The sequence below is a fragment of the Triticum aestivum genome, chromosome 6B (genome assembly GCF_018294505.1).
Source record: "Triticum aestivum cultivar Chinese Spring chromosome 6B, IWGSC CS RefSeq v2.1, whole genome shotgun sequence".
NCBI lineage: Eukaryota > Viridiplantae > Streptophyta > Magnoliopsida > Poales > Poaceae > Triticum > Triticum aestivum.
Window position 1 is genome coordinate 659,708,174 of NC_057810.1, and position 17,881 is coordinate 659,726,054.

The 17,881-nt window shown below is 46.2% G+C and overlaps 4 protein-coding genes across 4 annotated transcripts; 3 read left to right on the plus strand and 1 right to left on the minus strand.

Moving 5' to 3' along the window:
- The first annotated feature begins 255 nt into the window (after positions 1 to 255).
- LOC123138732 (pyrophosphate-energized membrane proton pump 3) lies at positions 256 to 8,116 on the plus strand. The gene is made up of 15 exons (XM_044558634.1): positions 256 to 570; positions 1,331 to 1,533; positions 2,245 to 2,448; positions 3,070 to 3,221; positions 3,297 to 3,444; positions 3,540 to 3,672; positions 4,333 to 4,505; positions 4,906 to 5,026; positions 5,324 to 5,511; positions 5,932 to 6,369; positions 6,583 to 6,747; positions 6,832 to 6,987; positions 7,070 to 7,181; positions 7,296 to 7,515; positions 7,773 to 8,116. The coding sequence occupies exons 2-15, from the start codon at positions 1,444 to 1,446 to the stop codon at positions 7,870 to 7,872; spliced, it is 2,400 nt and encodes a 799-aa protein (XP_044414569.1). The 5' UTR covers positions 256 to 570; positions 1,331 to 1,443; the 3' UTR covers positions 7,873 to 8,116.
- A 475-nt stretch (positions 8,117 to 8,591) lies between these two features.
- LOC123138733 (26S proteasome regulatory subunit 7A) lies at positions 8,592 to 12,499 on the plus strand. The gene is made up of 10 exons (XM_044558636.1): positions 8,592 to 8,857; positions 9,294 to 9,375; positions 9,866 to 9,957; positions 10,060 to 10,137; positions 10,228 to 10,289; positions 10,788 to 10,932; positions 11,052 to 11,270; positions 11,386 to 11,567; positions 11,805 to 11,980; positions 12,098 to 12,499. The coding sequence occupies exons 1-10, from the start codon at positions 8,771 to 8,773 to the stop codon at positions 12,253 to 12,255; spliced, it is 1,281 nt and encodes a 426-aa protein (XP_044414571.1). The 5' UTR covers positions 8,592 to 8,770; the 3' UTR covers positions 12,256 to 12,499.
- A 126-nt stretch (positions 12,500 to 12,625) lies between these two features.
- On the minus strand, positions 12,626 to 13,902 carry LOC123138734 (uncharacterized). Its single transcript, XM_044558637.1, has one exon. The coding sequence runs from the start codon at positions 13,847 to 13,849 to the stop codon at positions 12,749 to 12,751; it is 1,101 nt and encodes a 366-aa protein (XP_044414572.1). The 5' UTR covers positions 13,850 to 13,902; the 3' UTR covers positions 12,626 to 12,748.
- A 1,668-nt stretch (positions 13,903 to 15,570) lies between these two features.
- Positions 15,571 to 17,429, plus strand: LOC123134750 (putative ETHYLENE INSENSITIVE 3-like 4 protein). Its single transcript, XM_044553930.1, has one exon. It carries the CDS (start codon positions 16,016 to 16,018, stop codon positions 17,390 to 17,392), a length of 1,377 nt encoding a protein of 458 aa, XP_044409865.1. The 5' UTR covers positions 15,571 to 16,015; the 3' UTR covers positions 17,393 to 17,429.
- Positions 17,430 to 17,881: the final 452 nt, after the last annotated feature.

Here is a 17,881-nt window from a genome sequence, read left to right on the forward strand (position 1 = left end):
CCACTTTGGTTCCCATATTCACCACTTGGGCATAGGCACCGCAAAACTTGTTCACGGACTCTTTGGATGATGGCCTGGAGATAATACTCTTCTGTGGGCGCTTCCAGCCGAGGAGCAAATGCGAGCTGGCTAGCTAATGCTCGGCTGATTTGGGGACCACGCCGAGCCGAGCCGAGACTCGAGTCAGACGGGCTCGCAACGAGCTTCCGTTTTTTTTTTCCAGCCCTACCTCCCGACCTTTCTCTCCCCCGCATCTCCACTCCAACCGCATCGCACTTCGCACCTCTCCCTCCTCCCCTCCACCCAGCTCAGTGCGCGCGACGACGCGTGGGACCGCGACCGCGACCGCCGCCGGCCGCCGGCCGCCTCGACGAGGGGAACCGCCACTGCCGCCGAGCCGGTGCCCGCGCGCGGCGACGAGGGGGAGCACGGCAGGCAGCGACCGGAACGCGACCGCGTCAACGAGAGATCTCGGCGACCCCGCGGAGGGCCGTGCCGCCGTTGGGCTCCACTCCTCTTCATTCCCGTCGACGTTTGGCTGACCGGCTTCCGCCCCACCGAAAGCCGAAGGTACGGGCCCGCATCTGCTCGATCTGCGTAGGCTCTGGTAGATCAGGTTGATTCGTGGCGATTGCGCAATGCTAGGCGTGCTAATTCTGGACGTTGGTGCTGCGTCCGTGATTGACTAAGGTGGATCCGTGATCGTCTGGTGTCAAGCACGAGCTGTTCGGGGTTACTAGTGTTTTGGGGTTGCGCAGTGCGCACTCGATGTAGATGGCTGGCTCATTCATGGTTATCCTCCTTTCGTGCTAGCTGTGCATGGTCGCTAGTTTCCCTGGGCTGCACAATTGATGTGAGGTGCTTTTGGTCGTGGAGTTGTGGTTCATGGCTACTGCTCCATGGCCCCTGATATATCCAAGTAACCCAAATTTCCCTTTATTTTAGGTAGTAGTCAAGGCTGGCATTCAAAATGAGTGCTATTGCTTTGCTTGTCCCAGGAACTATCAGTGTTTGACCTACGTTCATCATTTTCTATTGTTCTTGTATATGTTAATCGTACTCTGTTCTCTATGTAAACATAGTCTGATGTACGTATAGCCTGTACCTGATTTCACATCATAACTCGACTTCGTGCCCTAGCATTTGAACACAAATTAGGCAATGATTATACAGATTGTGGATCATTTTTTAATGCTTTTCGTATAACATGGAATGTTTATCTTATATAATTGTGAGAGAAAAGGTTCTTTTGTAGCAAAAGGTAGTTGGTGGCTGAGGCCTAAGAGCTGGATGTGCCTGACCTTTTGAACTTACTGCTTGTGTTCTGAAGGTGTTTGATATAGATCATACAAAATTGAGCGCCCAGTATCTGGGGGTGACCTGCCCCAAGGTGGGGAGTTCGCTCCTTTTCTAGTAACGAAGAGGGCAAACTCTTATTCCATCATGATGGAAAGTGAAATGGAAAAAGGAAGACCATATCAGGAGAAACCAAGAACTTTTTCAACTGTACGAAGTAAATCATCTATACCGCTGGTATGGCCTATTGCTAAGCATTCTCCACTTTTTACACACCGAGCTTAGCAGTTACTAGTAGTATCAGTTTAGTTCGCTTTCATCTTTCCATGTGTCTTTCTCGCACACATTTTTTTGCTGTGCTTAGTATATGCAATTTGCATGGGAGGTGATAGCTCTTTCTCCTTAATCTCTGTCAGTTTGAATGGTCCTTAAGTTTATTTTGTCAAAATATCCACTGTATCATGTTTTGTATTCATCATTTTGTTCTTACAACGTTACGAGTTGAAGTACACACCAACCAAAAAATTGACATACCACACAATGCTGCATCATGATTACTCTTTCCTCTGTTTAACTTAATATTTATTACCATGTAGAATTTTTCCTCTCTTAAATGATGTAAGTGCAGTAAACAAATGAGGTCTGCTCTGTTTATTGCTGCTTGTAACTCCAACAATAAAGGTTATGTTGCTAAAAAAAGTCAAAACTTCAATGTGTACACCACTGCTGCTTGTTTATTTCTCTCAAAGTTGTTGCAGGTTTTGAAATGATTCAACCCAAGTAGCTGTTTTCATCTAGATGTTATGTGCATTTTTCAATATAAATTTGGAAGTTCAATAAGTAAAACAAGTGTTTAAACATTTCCACTGATCGATTGGTTGGATATACTTAGCCCTGTTACGAGCAATTTATTTGTGCCTCACTCAGTTGCTATTCTGACTGCTGCAGGTCTTCCGTGTGTTGATGAAGATAAATCCTCGTGCCCTGATAGTTCTCCTTCTGCTGGTTGTCTGTGGTGTGTTCTACTTAGGAGCCAGTACATCACCAATTATAGTCTTCGTGTTCTGTATATGCACTCTCAGTTTATTCTTCTCTCTCTACCTCACAAAGTGGGTTCTTGCCAAGGATGAAGGACCTCCAGAGATGTCTGAGGTATTGAAAATGCTTGTGTTCAGCTCGTGGAAGATATAGCAGCGCTTTCATTTTCTTAATGTTCACTTCAAATTATTGGTTTCTTTGGCATGTTTCAATTGTCTGCAAAGTGCATAACACATTTTCTATCATCTCTTGCTTGACAGTTAACCATACCATCCTATGAGACTACTGGCCCATTTTATTCTGCAATTTACATTTCAGGTTTAATGGTTTTGTTTTAGTCCATATGTTGATATTTGATATGCTAGATCATGGATACGATTAAGACACACAGTGTAAAATGCTATTTGTATGTGTTGATTGGGGTTGCAGAATGCTATTTAGCTGTGGCATGTGTCACTTTATGGAAGCTACACAGTTCAGTGCAAATTGAGAACATATCCCATATCATAGCATTTTACCAAATTAACATATCACACAATCTAGCATGATCCTGTTTCAGGAGGTTATGTCATACACTCATACAAAATATCAGCTCGTTGTGCACTGTCATGGTGAAAGTTGCCCCTTTTGGAAATCCTGATTTTCAGAATTTTATTTATCTATGCATCTACTTTTGTGAGTTCTGTATGTAAGGTTATCAAGGTTTTGATCTGTCATGTTGCATGTACTGCTCAGATATCTGATGCCATAAGGGATGGTGCTGAAGGATTTTTTAGGACACAGTATGGGGCTATTTCTAAAATGGCTTGCATCCTGGCACTTGTTATCCTTTTCATTTATCTCTTCCGCACTACCACCCCGCAGCAGGAGGCATCAGGCCTAGGAAGGTGATTTTGTACTCTTATTATAAAATCTTAGTTGTACCCATCTTTTGTTGTCTCATAAATTTCATTGCTACACAGGACAACATCTGCATATATTACAGTTATTGCCTTTCTCCTTGGAGCTGTGTGTTCTGGACTAGCTGGATATGTTGGGATGTGGGTCTCCGTACGTGCAAATGTTAGAGTTTCAAGTGCTGCTCGACGGTCTGCAAGGGAAGCATTGCAGGTTTTGTTTCGCATCCTTGATACATTATCTTTCATGTTTTAATGTGTTTCCCCTGTACGGTATAGTTTGAAATCATGACTGATTTCTCGAAACAGATTGCTGTCCGTGCAGGTGGTTTCTCGGCCATCGTTGTTGTTGGCATGGCTGTATTTGGTGTGGCATTACTCTATGCAACATTTTATGTTTGGCTTGGAGTAGATTCACCTGATTCGATGAAGGTTACAGACTGTAAGTTATTTCAAACATGATATATTCAATACCTGCCTACCTGGGACGATAGAACTCTACTCGAATTGCCAGTTGAGCTATATGGTCTACTGTACATGGTCAAAATTGTTAAATTAGTTCATACATATTTTTTTCTTGTTAAACTGGTGACCAATGATGAGTTCATAAATGACAATTCTGTAGGAGTAATGTTGAATAAGGAAAAGTACTTTGCTTCAAAGATTGTTAATGTGGTTTTTACATCATTTTTATTTGTCCTTTCACAACTCCAGATGCAACTTTGAACATTAAGCTAGTCCTTATATTAGTAAGTAAAAATAACTAACACTGGAAACATTTTTAACAGTAAACTAGTTATTTAATCATCTCATGGCCAATTTATATAGTTTTGAACTTATGGTGAAATTTTAAAAGAAAAGAAGGGAATAATTATTTATTGGGAAAAAGTACCACAATGTGATCAACACTGAAAGTTTGAGTGGATAAAATGACTCATTATAAAAGATGTTCATGTTCTATAAAAAAAGAGTAACTTTTAAGTCCTTAATGGACACTGGTAACTGATCCACTGGTGATATGCTTGTAGATGCAAACTTGTATATGTGTTTTCAGTTCAAAAGAACATAATTGCTGTTGCTGATTTCATGTGATTTTGTGTAGTGCCTCTTCTCCTTGTGGGGTACGGTTTTGGTGCGTCGTTTGTTGCCCTCTTTGCTCAGCTGGGTGGTGGCATATACACCAAAGCAGCTGATGTTGGAGCTGATCTTGTTGGAAAGGTTGAGCAGGGAATACCAGAAGATGATCCTCGTAATCCTGCTGTCATTGCTGACTTGGTAATGGTGTTTCTTCAATAAAAAATGTGGAATATTTTTTCTTCATGCTCTTAATTAAAATTTGTCTCATATTTTTTCATGGAATATACCTAGACATAAGGGATGATATTCAATAATGATGAGCTCCATAAGTTTTATCAGAGATAATATGACCTTAACAGCTTGCATTCGTTCTGAAAACCTAAACAAATTATTGTTTCTGCAAGGGGTGGACTACTGTTGTGGCCAATGCGTTGTACAGTAGAATTCTGAAGTTCAGTAGATGCATTTCCAATGATAAAACATTTGTGCCTGTGCTGGAATGCAAGATTTGCTTGTCTCTAAAACTAATTATCAGATTGTTATTAGCCTATGTTTCATTTATTGCTACTATATGTGCTAATGATAAGAAACTACACAGGTTGGTGACAATGTTGGAGATTGTGCTGCCCGTGGTGCCGATCTTTTTGAAAGCATAGCAGCAGAAATTATCAGTGCAATGATACTTGGTGCAACAATGGCACAGCGCTGCAAAATTGAAGGCAAGGCTCTTTTGCTTGTCATGTTAGATCTCTGATTGGGATGTCGAGTGACATTGTTTTTGTTTTTTTCTTATGAATGTACTTTGGTCCATAAGAGCACTGTCCACAGGTAGTTGCTAATATGGATAATATAATAAATTAGCTTTAATCTAGGGATTATGTTGAAAAATAGTGTTGGCTGACTCGGTGTGTGGGATGTGCCTGGCTTTGAATAAAATTGATAATCATCTTTTCTTTTGCGGGCCAACAATCCTTGTGATTACATTGGATTATAATCAACATTATTTACTGTTGCAGATCCCTCTGGCTTTATTCTGTTTCCTCTTGTTGTCCATTCTTTTGACCTAGTGGTGTCATCAGTTGGAATTCTCTCAATTAGGGGAACACGTGACTCTGGATTAATATCCCCTATTGAAGATCCCATGGCAATTATGCAGAAAGGCTATTCTATTACTATACTGCTTGCTGTTCTTACCTTTGGAGGGGTAAGTTTAGTTATTCATACTTCTCTTGTTTGACTATTGTAATATTTCTCTATGGACATATTTTATTATACAAAAAATGATCCCAGGGGAAAAACATCAAACACGATCTGAACAAAGGAAAACATTTAGGGTGTCTCCAGTCCGGTAATCATGACCAATTCATTATTGGATGTAAATCAGCCATATTCAAAAGGATAAATAATTGTTAACTACTCCCTCCGTCCCAAAATAAGTGTCTCAACTTTGTACTAGCTCTAGTACAAATTTGTACTAAGCTCAAGACACTTATTTTGGGACGGAGGGAGTATAAACCAATTGAGCATTCAATATGTTCGTTTTGTCATGTGGGTAAAAACTCTAGTTTACATTCTTTTTCCCTTGGAGTTGTTTTTTAATTACTTACATGTGATATGTTTGCAGTCTACTCGTTGGCTCCTGTACACTGAACAAGCACCTACTGCATGGTTCAATTTTGCCTTGTGTGGCTTGGTGGGCATCATCACAGCATATGCTTTTGTTTGGATTTCCAAGTATTATACAGATTATAAGCATGAGCCCGTCCGCCTTTTAGCTCTTTCAAGCTCCACAGGACATGGAACTAATATTATTGCTGGAGTAAGTTTGGGAATGGAATCAACAGCCTTGCCAGTTCTGGTGATATCTGTAGCCATTATATCAGCATTTTGGTTGGGACGTACCTGTGGCTTGGTAGATGAGCTTGGCAATCCAACTGGTGGTCTTTTTGGGACAGCTGTAGCTACAATGGGAATGCTAAGTACTGCAGCATATGTTCTCACAATGGACATGTTTGGTCCTATAGCTGACAATGCTGGTGGTATTGTGGAGATGAGTCAGCAGGTACACTCGCAAATTTCTTCGTGCATATAATATTCGAACATACAGTTTACCTGTGCTAAGACTGTTTATGTTTTTTACTGTACATATTCGAATCATCTAAGATTGTAATGGCTAGAAATAAATGTTAACATTTAATTAGTCATCTTTATACATCGGTTTAGACTATTTATGTTTTCTTTAATCATTGTAACACGGATTGAATAATTTCTGCAGCCTGAAAGTGTTAGGGAAATCACAGACATTCTAGATGCTGTGGGTAACACTACGAAAGCTACCACAAAGGGATTTGCTATAGGGTCAGCAGCACTGGCTTCCTTTCTCCTGTTCAGCGCATATATGGATGAAGTAGCTGCTTTTGCACAGTTGCCATTCAAAGAGGTATGTATTATTATCACCTCTATACTTGTAATGTTGAGATTAGGTGCTTATGACACATGACTGGTTGTACAAAATGGATTGCAGGTTGACATAGCAATTCCAGAGGTTTTTGTTGGTGGTTTACTAGGTTCGATGCTTATATTCCTGTTTAGTGGATGGGCTTGTTCAGCTGTTGGCAGAACTGCACAAGAAGTTGTTACTGAGGTCAGGAGACAATTCATCGAGAGGCCTGGAATTATGGTGAGTACCTGTTTATGATTAAGTACTTGAGTTCTTATGCCTGGAAAACTTAATGCTAACTTACAAGATAATATAAATGCAGGACTACAAAGAGAAGCCTGATTATGGTCGTTGTGTTGCAATTGTGGCCTCTGCATCCTTGAGGGAAATGATAAAGCCAGGGGCTTTAGCAATTTTGTCTCCCATGGCCGTTGGTGAGTTTTATGGGTCTGGGAGTTGTGGTGCTATGGTTCTGATATTTCATGCGTTTTGAAACTCAATTTATGATATTTGGTGTTGTTTTGAAATTTTATTTACATGATCTGTAGGCATCATCTTTCGGATTTTGGGCCATGCTACGGGGCAGCCTCTCCTTGGAGCTAAAGTCGTCGCCTCTATGCTCATGTTTGCCACTGTTACTGGTATCCTCATGGCGCTCTTCCTGAACACTTCGGGCGGTGCCTGGGATAATGCCAAGAAGTACATCGAGACTGGTGCACTTGGTGGTAAAGGCAGTGAGGCTCACAAGGCTGCAATTACTGGCGACACGTAAGTTTCTTTTCTCACTTATTATGTGCTGTTGCTTTGGGTTTCTTGAACTAAGTGTCTACTATTGATCAACACATGCTAAACTGAATAACAATGTTCTTTTCCTATAAAAATATACATGTTATTCCTATAATAACAATATAATACATGTTATTCTAAAAAAAACAAGTATACATGTTATGTGACCTGGCATTGCTTTTTGCTCATTCATTACGATGATGCGACCCGAAGTAACATTTACGACTGTTACGCCGCAGGGTTGGAGATCCGTTCAAAGACACGGCAGGCCCTTCGATCCATGTTCTCATCAAGATGCTCGCCACGATCACACTGGTCATGGCTCCGATCTTCTTGTAACCATTGGTCGAGCTCGCCGTTAACCCCGCGGAGGAATGTCTATTGTTCTTGTAGATGAGGCATTAACGTGAATGGGATGTAATGATTTGCTTTTAGTATTATTTTGCCACATTGAAAGGAGAGGTTCAGTGCTGCCCATTTTGATATGGTGCCCGTATTTTACCGTTGCTATTTCGACAGAGGATGCAAATGTTGGAGAACATATATATGTTGTGACAGAGATTAGAATGTACTTTGAAATTCATATGCCTTGTATGCAGAGATCTCTTAATTGTTTATCCTCCAAATTTACTTTCTTTCCAAATACGTTGTCCCAAAATAGCACGACCAGAGCACCAGATCCTTACTCACCATATGCTGGGTAATCATCTGTTAATTTTACAAACAAACATTTTGCGTTGCAAAATTGCCACACAAACCACACAAAATCCTTTGAGCTGTACAATGTGTGACTGAATCATACTCTCGGTTTGAAATCTCAGTTTGAATCTACAGACGCCTCTCACCTGGCACTTGCAGTCATGAACTCAAAAAGAAAGAAAAAAAGTGTAGCCTGTCAAACTTGCATCGAAAGAAGAATTTTTGTTCGAATCCGTTTCCGTCTTTTTTCCTGAGAGAGAAATCCGTTTCCGTCTTAAGAACACGGGTTCTGGATATACTATCGGACCCTTCATGGAGCGGGAACACGGGTTCTGGATATACGTATCCGGCCCGGGCTGCCTTCTTCTTGGAGCAGAAGTTGATTACTACTAGTAGTAGCCAAACCAACAGAGGGCAGGCCCAGCGCACCCGAACCCGCAGTCTCGCCTCTCGCACACGCAGCCGAGCCAGACTCCGCCAGCGCTTCTCCTCTCTCCTCCCTCCTCCCTCGCGCCCGCCGCCCGCCGGAGAGGACGCCATGGCGCCGGAGCCGGAGGACGACATCATGGCGGAGAAGAACCCGCGCCCCCTCGACGAGGACGACATCGCCCTCCTTAAGACCTACGTGAGTGCCGCGCCTCCCCTCGGATCTCCCCCCGCCCCCTCGAATCTGCGTTTCCGTTTGGCGGCGATCTACCCCCGGGCTGGGCGCCGCGCACGGGCTCGCGCCCGCGGCCTGCCTAGTCTAGGGTTTCGGTTCATGCTCTCTGGGGAATCTGCCGTAGCCTTCTGTGGATTTGTTGGGGGGAGGCCCCTTCTGTGAATTTGTGATCTAGTCTCGGGCTGGACGCGGCTGGGTTTGCGCTTGCGGTCAGCTTAGGGTTTTGGTTCCTGTCCTCTGGGGAAGCTTAGGGTCTTGATGCGGGCGACGGGATGCCGTTTATTTTGTACTGCTTGCCTCTTTTTCTGCGGCGGAATTGGGGTATTTAGGCGAGATGTGGAGTCTTTGTTTAGGGTTTCTGCACACTTTGCTGATTCTCGCTGCTGTCGACACTTGACAGGGGCTTGGGCCATACTCCACGAGCATCAAGACGGCCGAGAAGGAGATCAAGGAGTTGGCCAAGAGGATCAATGACCTATGTGGTGAGTAAGGATCTGATAGTCTGTTTGTTGGTTTGGCTCTCTAGAGATGTAGCCCAATTTGTTCCTGAACTAGATAGAGACCAATTGTCTGCACTTTGTTTAGTTGTTTCACACTTTCACTGCTAGCAGCTTTCAGTCATATGATAAAATATGAGGCATGTATGTACTGAAGATAGTGTGTGTAGTTAGTGAGTATGGTAAGTGGTTCAGAATTTAAGGTGTATGAATGCACTGTGTGTTTTTGACAGACTCGACTAGCAAGGCATTTGTTTGATGATATGTGCATCTGACTGCTGCTCTTGCTTGCAATGTTCTTCCCATTTGGTTTGTGTTTTAGAATTTTTGTTTAGCGGTTTCATGAACATTCAGAATATGCGATTAGCTTTCAAACTTCCATACACTGTGCAGTTTATCTGATTATTAAAATGTTAGGAGGGTAACATTTTTAGTTAGCTTGCCTGACCCATTATGCGCTTATATTAAATCTCAGGGATAAAGGAGTCTGATACTGGGCTGGCTCCACCTAGCCAGTGGGATCTGGTGTCAGACAAACAGATGATGCAGGAAGAGCAGCCTTTACAAGTATGTTACTTGGCCTAATGTTTTCGTACTTCTTCCCAATTTTGTAGTTGTGGTTTAGCATGCATAATTGTTTGGGTCTAAGTTACCTTCCTCATGCTGCAGGTAGCAAGGTGCACCAAGATTATAAACCCTAATACCGACGATGCCAAGTACATGATTAATGTAAAACAAATTGCAAAGGTATACCGTGCTTATCCTATCTTATTATTTCAATCATATACCCATTGATTCCCACCAGCCTCCTTATGCTTTTATCTTTTCATCTTGCAGTTTGTGGTTGGATTGGGGGATAAAGTTTCGCCAACTGATATCGAGGAAGGGATGAGAGTCGGGTAGGTTACTACCTGTCTTTTGGTCTTACTGTATCATACATCTTTCATTCAGATCAACCTGAGTAATTCGCACCTGGTGATTTATGTGTTTGATTTAAACCATGTTATAAGGCTGCAGCATATACTGTACATGTAGGATGTGTTATATGCCATCATGTAAGCAGAGAAAAAAACTTTGTAAACTGAGGAGTGGACCAGTGTTTGCTACTGTGACCAGTGTTAACTAAGAACATGTTGAATCTCTGACAGTATCTTGTCATCATCTCCTTGGCTTAAGTATAAGTTCCTTCTGGTTGCTCACAGAATGCAGAAGGTGGGAGTATGGAACTTACTCCCCTACTTGTTTTTTGGAGATATTATATCTTGCTAAACTAATACTGATTTTATGAATGCATTTTTTGGATAAATCATCATAGATGCTACCCAGAATTGTTATCCTTTTCTGTGCTTGCGCACTATCATTCTCACTGTGGAATTGTGATCTCATGCCTGATGCAGTGTCGATCGGAACAAGTATCAGATACAGATTCCATTGCCACCAAAGATTGATCCCAGCGTCACCATGATGACTGTTGAGGAAAAACCAGATGTCACGTATAATGATGTTGGCGGGTGCAAGGAGCAGATTGAAAAAATGCGTGAGGTATGCCAAAAAATTCCCTGTGATTCAGAACTTGTGCTTAATCTGTGAACCTGTGCATGCTAGTACATTCTAGTCTTGGACCTGCTTTCTTTACTGTTTTTCTGAACAACTATTCACAGGTAGTCGAGCTCCCCATGCTTCACCCGGAAAAGTTTGTGAAGCTTGGTATCGATCCTCCTAAAGGTGTTCTTTGCTACGGCCCTCCTGGCACTGGCAAGACTCTTCTTGCTAGAGCTGTTGCCAATCGCACGGATGCTTGTTTTATCCGTGTGATTGGAAGTGAATTGGTCCAAAAGTATGTTGGTGAGGGTGCTAGGATGGTTAGGGAGTTATTTCAGGTATATCCAGCTCTGCAGATAACCTACAGTCTACAGGGTTTAATCTGGTTTATTCAACTTCAATGTTCTGTCTTAGTAACAATCGTTTTGATTGAAATATGTTATTGCTTGTCAGATGGCCCGCTCGAAAAAAGCATGCATCATATTTTTTGATGAAGTTGACGCCATTGGTGGCGCTCGCTTTGATGATGGAGCTGGGGGTGATAATGAGGTACAGCGTACTATGCTTGAAATCGTCAATCAGCTTGACGGTTTTGATGCTAGGGGCAATATCAAGGTTCTCATGGCCACCAACAGGTACTTACCTTTCCTTTCGTGCGCATTCTCATGTTGTCCAATATGGCATGATGCTCACCTTACATTCTGGACATCCTACTTGTAAGCTATTTATAGATGGGACTTGTATGATTAAGAAACTTCAGTGGTCTGTGTTATTTAAAACTCTTCCCGTCTCAATCAGAAATTAATTGCAGCTAAAACATCATGGCCACATGAATAGAGTTGAGAGGGTAACCATCTTTTCTTGTTTTTCAGGCCTGATACACTTGATCCTGCACTTCTGCGTCCTGGTCGTTTGGACAGAAAGGTGGAATTTGGGCTACCTGACTTGGAAGGCCGTACCCAGATATTCAAAATACATACGCGCACCATGAACTGTGAGCGTGATATACGCTTCGAGCTACTGGCGCGACTCTGCCCCAACGCCACTGGTGAGTACATGGGCTTTGCACTCTGAACAGTTCCTGTTCGATTTGATTCGACTGTTTCGGGCACCTAGGATCCAGCCTCTGAACAATTTGATTCGACTGTCTGATTTGTTGTTTCAGGCGCCGACATCAGGAGTGTCTGCACAGAAGCTGGCATGTACGCCATCCGCGCCCGCAGGAAGACTGTGACTGAGAAGGATTTCCTCGACTCGGTCAACAAGGTCATCAAGGGGTACCAGAAATTCAGCGCAACCCCGAAATACATGGTGTACAATTGAGCAAGCAGGCTTCCTTTTGTTTCTGTGCATGTTTGCATCCATGCCGTAGCAGCAGTGCTTTGGTTTCCACATCCTTTCTGTGTGCCCGTGATGGTTGTAAGCAGCACGGTGGTGTTTCGGTTCATGTATGTCACTGTAATCTGGTAACCCCAGTGAAATCACTCTAGCTTTTCGTAAAGCTTCGTCGAAATACAGTTTTCAGCTTGTCCGCTAATCAGAATTAATTGCATACATTTTATTTGGAGATAAGTGTCTCTTGTTAGAACTTTGTATGTACACGTAGCCATATGGCTAATGCCCGTTGTGAACAAATGTAGTACTGTACTAGTAGAACATACCCTCTGCTCTTCTGTGTACTTTCATGGTTATCTTTCGTATGCTCAGTTTAATTGTTCATACAAGCTTTTCCAAAATCAATGATGATATATAGGTACAAGTAGAAATAAGCTCTTTTTAAATATAAAAAACTGAACCAAAAAGAAGGGCGAAACAACTAGGGGTCGAACTTGTAGAACTTGGACGGCTTGAGCCCAGCGGTGAAGTTGAAGTATTTGAGCGCGTGCGCCCAGCGCGGGTTGTCCTTGAGGCGGTGCACGGCGATGGTGTCCGGCACGAACTCGTGGGAGCACTCGTCCACCCGCACCGGCAGCGGGTAGTCGTACATGGCCGGCTTGGCGTTGAACCTGTTCCTCCCCTTCCCTCCCACCCTCAGCCACTCCCCGGTCATCCTGTCCTCCGGCCCCACGGTGCGCCCCCGGGTCACCTCCCCGGCGCCGGCCACCCACTGCACCAGGTCCCACGACAGCGCGTACCCCATCCCCGACATGTACCCCCTCCCGGGGTCCATGCTGTTGCACGGGATGGTGGCCCCGTAGTACATGTCCTCCCGCGGCATCGCCCCCAGCGACGCCACCAGCGCCGCCACCCGGATCAGGATGTCGTCGTCCGCCTTCATCACGTAGTCGTAGGGCGCGTCCGCGTACAGCTCCGCCACCGCGGTGAAGAAGGTGTGCGTCTTCCCGCCGTTGAGGTTCTCCTCGCACCCATCCAGCACGATCACGTCCCCGTGCGCCAGGATCTCCAGCGGCACCAGCACCCGCTGGTCGTCCTTGTAGAGCCGGCAGAAGACGAACCGCACGTCCACCTGCGCCGCCAGCGCCGGGTCGGCGGCCAGCTGCAGCCCGTACACCATGCGCAGCAGGTGGCGCCGCTCGTACACGTCGGCCCTCGTCAGGATGCCGATGAGGAGACGGAAGTCCGGCTTCTTCCGGGCGTATGCGACGGCCGACGTGGACGACAGGGTGGTGGAGCCGTTGGCGGCGGTGTAGGTGCCCGGCGGCGGGACGCAGGAGCTCATGAGCGACTGCAGCTCGAACTCCTTGGGGTACACGAAGAGGTAGATGAAGGCGAGGAGCAGGATGGGCAGCAGGACGAGCGCCTTGCTGGAGGTCGACAGCCTCGGGAAGCCGACGCGCTGCTGCTGCTGCTTCCTCGCCGCCGTTGTGGCCTGGTGTTGCTCTCCTCCTCCACCTCCTCCTCCGTGCTTCGCGGCCGCGGCGGCCATGGACTTTAGGAAGTTGCTCGGCGCCGGCATCGAGTGGGTGATTGATCGAAGAAGATGCTAATGTAATGTATGCGGTGTGCGAGCTTGATGGCTTCGGTGTAATGAAGGAGAGCTAGCTAGCTTCTCGTGTGATACAGTAGTACGTGGGGGAGCTTGGGATGCACGGGATGGCCTCACGCTTTGCGTAAAGGTTTGGTCTGCCGAGCGCGCCATGCGAGGGCGCCGGATCTTTGGGGCGCATGGAGTCAACGCGCCATGCGCATGCACATGAACCAGTCACAGCTTCCTGCGCTGCGTGGCGTGGCGTGGCGTGGCATGCAAACCAACGTGCGCGACTCCGGAGCTACTATGTGTGGGACTTCCTCTGTTTCGGTTTACAAGCATATTTCCTCTGTTTCCGTTTACAAGCATATTTCTAATCTTAACACAGCACGAATCAAGCGAATGGCACCACTAGAGAGCGTTCCTTCCTTCAAAATAACCACTCACATGCAACATTTAGGAGTGGCCATGTTATAAGAGAGAGATTCATCGTGCTATAACAGAGAGTTTTGCCATGCTAAGAAGAAGAAAAATTAACACACTTCCTCTGTTTCCAGTGGCGGAGCCAGGAAAATCCAATGGGGAGGGCCAAACGTGGGCAGGGGCCCTGCTGTCCCCCTGTCTCCGCCACTGTTTGTTTCGGTTTACAAGCATATTTCCTATATATGTTCCAGTTTGCCAACATATTTCTAAGGCTCTATGGATGTGTTTAGTTGCCTGCATACAGACCAACTAGACCCGCGCGGTACGAAAATGACATGTTTGGTTGTCCGAGTTGCATCTAATTCTCGGCCCCCATGAAACTTAAAGCACCTTTGGCTCTGCATATGAAAACACTGGCTGACTGATAAGAAATTAAGCTATTTTGTACTCCACTAACTACGTGGCATGGTTTAATCGCAATGTCGAAAAAAAAAGAAATAGGGGTCCTTTGATTCAAAGAATTTTTGTAGTTTTTTCTTTTTATTGAGGATTAGGATCCTTTGGATTTTTCTATGTTGGCTGTTTGATTAATAGGATTGAATCTATAGAATTGTTTACTAATGATTTCTTTGTACTACTTGTCATAAGATTTCTCACATCCACTCAAACCTTTTTGAAAGAACCATTTTTTTTCTATGATGCACTCAGACAAATCAACATCCTACAGGATTGAGATGAGCATGACATTCCAATTTTGCGTTTTTCATATTCCCCACATTTTTAGAACCCTGCGAATCAAAGAGGCCCAAAAAATAAGACTGTGTCTTTCTCTTTCTTTGAAGAAGCATGTGAAAGTAAAATTTTGCATCTTGCGGTTGCGTTTTCCTTTTTCTTTTCAAGAGGCACAATTACGCTTCTCCTGGAAAAGCACGGCTTCCAAAAATATATAGTTTTTCATTCAAAACCTAAAAAAGAAAACAAGAAACACTGAAAAGTAAAAGTAAAAACACACACGCGAAAATACAACCCAAAATCCCCAGCACGCGACACAAAAGTGATCTATGCGGAAGCCTCCAAAGGTACCCGTTAGATAGTTATCTCATAAACTTTTTTTTTCATGATAATACATGTCTTATTTATATATATATACGTTAGACTTTGCACAAAGGAACACTAATCAAGAAAGAAAATTGTAATCAGGACCGAAGAATTTTTTGAGCTTAACACAGTTGCCTGTCAAATGCCTCCAACATCACCACAACGGTCATCAATTTTTTTTGACAGATTACCTTTTCACACGAACTCAATGCGGCTCCATCATCGATATACAGTTTTGCGGACCTAGGTTGCGTGGCAAACTTGACGGCGGGCCGCGGCACCGGCAGGCCGTATACTTCCACCACGTAGGCCGTAGCTATGTAGTAGCCCAGCTATGCCTAAGTTTGAGTGTGCGGACTACGTACCGCAGATTTCCAAGGGCGTAATATAACCATTCTTTTCAGTTCGCCTATGAACCCCGAGCATGTGTAGTCCTACGTGTACGTTGCTGTTCTTTTAACAGAAAGAAGTGCGTGCCTGAGTCAGTGAGGCGGTTTGTCGGGAACGTGCATGGCTTGCCTGAGCAGCCACGCGCCCACGCCCGCCGTCCTTGCTGGCCTCTGAACCTCTTCACTTCACTTCATAGAGCGCATAAATAAACCGCCGCCGGCGCAGCTCGTTCCCTCGCCATTGATGATAGACCGCTCGCCGCCGAGCTCGGAAACAAAACAGACTTGTTACCTGTGCAGTCCGTTTCCCATGGAGCACGTGGGCGTGCATGGCGGTGGCGACGCCGCGTTCCTTCGCGGCCTCGAGGCGCTGGAGGTGGACGTGGAGCAGCAAGAGGAGATAATCGACTTCGAGGCAGAGCCGCCGGGCTCTTCTGAATCGGTCGAGATCTCCGACCTCAGGAAGCGCATGTGGAAGGACCAGATGCGCCTCATGAAGCTCGAGGGCCGCGCCGGGGCCAGGAGCGGTGCGCCGGCCGGGCGGCAGGAGGACCGGGAGGAGGACGGTCCCGAGGCGCGGTGCCGGCGGAAGGCGATGCTCCGCGCGCAGGACGGCGTGCTCCGGTACATGATGAAGATGATGCAGGCCTGCAACGCGCGCGGGTTCGTGTACGGCGTGATCGACGAGGCCGGCGAACCCACGTCCGGCTCCTCCGACAGCCTCCGCGGCTGGTGGAAGGACAAGGTCGTCTTCGACCGCACGGGCCCGAAGGCGCTGATCACCGGCAGCTCCGCCGCCGACGGTAGCAGCAGCCCGCTAGGCCTGGCCTCCTACCTCCACCGCCTCCAGGGCATCCAGGACAACACGCTGGGCTCCGTGCTCTCGGCGCTCCTCCAGCACTGCGAGCCGCCGCAGCGCAACTTCCCCCTTGAGCGCGGCCTGGCGCCGCCGTGGTGGCCGACGGGGAAGGAGCCGTGGTGGGGCACGCAGGGCGAGACGCAGGCCCACCAGGGCGCGCCGCCGTACCGGAAGCCGCACGACCTGAAGAAGGCGTGGAAGGTGTCCCTGCTGAGCGCGGTGATCAAGCACATGAGCCCGCGCTTCGACCAGATGCGCAGGCTCGTGTGGCAGTCCAAGCGGCTGCAGCACAGGATGAGCGCCAAGGAGTCCGACACCTGGTCCAAGGTGCTCCGGCAGGAGGAGGCGCTCAGCGACCGGCTCAAGAGCTCGCTTCGGATCACGCCCCTCGACGACGACTACGACGGCGAGGGACTGGAGGACGGTCCGGAAGATGTGGCGCGTGGCCCGCATGACAAGCGCAAGTGCGAGGACGCCCTGAGCGGCAGCTCAGGTGGGAAGTGGCCCAGACCACGAGGCGGGAGCCGGGACCTGGCGGCGATGGTACCCGGGCTCGTCGAGGAGAGCCAGAGCCCGATCAATGAGCTCATGGAGCTGTACTACAGCTGCCTGCAGGGACGCGACGGGGAGGAGAAACACGATGTGGCGGTGGTACCTCCAGGAGTGCCGGGAGGAGCCAATGATGTTGCACAGCAATTCCTGCTCGATGTCATCGGGAGCTGCCCGGAAGTAGATCATGTGTTGCGTTTGATGGAGGAGTGACTGTCTTAGTTGGACTAGATTAATGATTATTACTTAATTCTCCCCTTTATTGCTAATTAACGATTCTTAGTTGAACCTGAACAAGAGGGTGCTTGGATACGTTTTAGTCCCATGACTAAAAGTAGTGAAACTAAAACTTGCTAGCCTCATTCATGCTTGGATCCAAATACTAAAACGGAATTGCTAATTTTCATCCGGATGAAAATTATTCGTCTTCATCCGTTTTCTGAGCCGTACGTTCTGTTGCGTCATGATTCGTGGTTTTTCTTTTTTTCCTGTCCTCTTTTGGGCGCTGACTTTTCTTATCGGGCCCACCGAATATTTCAATCCGACCCGTTACGCTCCCCTTGCTATCCCGCGCCTGTCGCTTCCTCTGCCTCTTCCCATCTTTGTCGTTTCCTCTTTGCCATTTCACACACACACATACCCTGGAACAGAGGTTGGGAGAGATAGCATGGCGATTTTGGATCTCCCTCTCGGTGATCGACG

Bases quoted from the DNA above. Each gene is read 5' to 3' on its own strand.
- LOC123138732 (XM_044558634.1), top strand. From the start codon at position 1,444: ATGATGGAAAGTGAAATGGAAAAAGGAAGACCATATCAGGAGAAACCA. The intron at 1,534-2,244 runs GTATGGCCTATT...TGACTGCTGCAG, and splicing joins GTAAATCATCTATACCGCTG to GTCTTCCGTGTGTTGATGAA. The intron at 4,506-4,905 runs GTAATGGTGTTT...GAAACTACACAG, and splicing joins CTGCTGTCATTGCTGACTTG to GTTGGTGACAATGTTGGAGA.
- LOC123138733 (XM_044558636.1), top strand. From the start codon at position 8,771: ATGGCGCCGGAGCCGGAGGACGACATCATGGCGGAGAAGAACCCGCGC. The intron at 8,858-9,293 runs GTGAGTGCCGCG...GACACTTGACAG, and splicing joins TCGCCCTCCTTAAGACCTAC to GGGCTTGGGCCATACTCCAC. The intron at 11,568-11,804 runs GTACTTACCTTT...CTTGTTTTTCAG, and splicing joins GTTCTCATGGCCACCAACAG to GCCTGATACACTTGATCCTG.
- LOC123138734 (XM_044558637.1), bottom strand. From the start codon at position 13,849: ATGCCGGCGCCGAGCAACTTCCTAAAGTCCATGGCCGCCGCGGCCGCG.
- LOC123134750 (XM_044553930.1), top strand. From the start codon at position 16,016: ATGATAGACCGCTCGCCGCCGAGCTCGGAAACAAAACAGACTTGTTAC.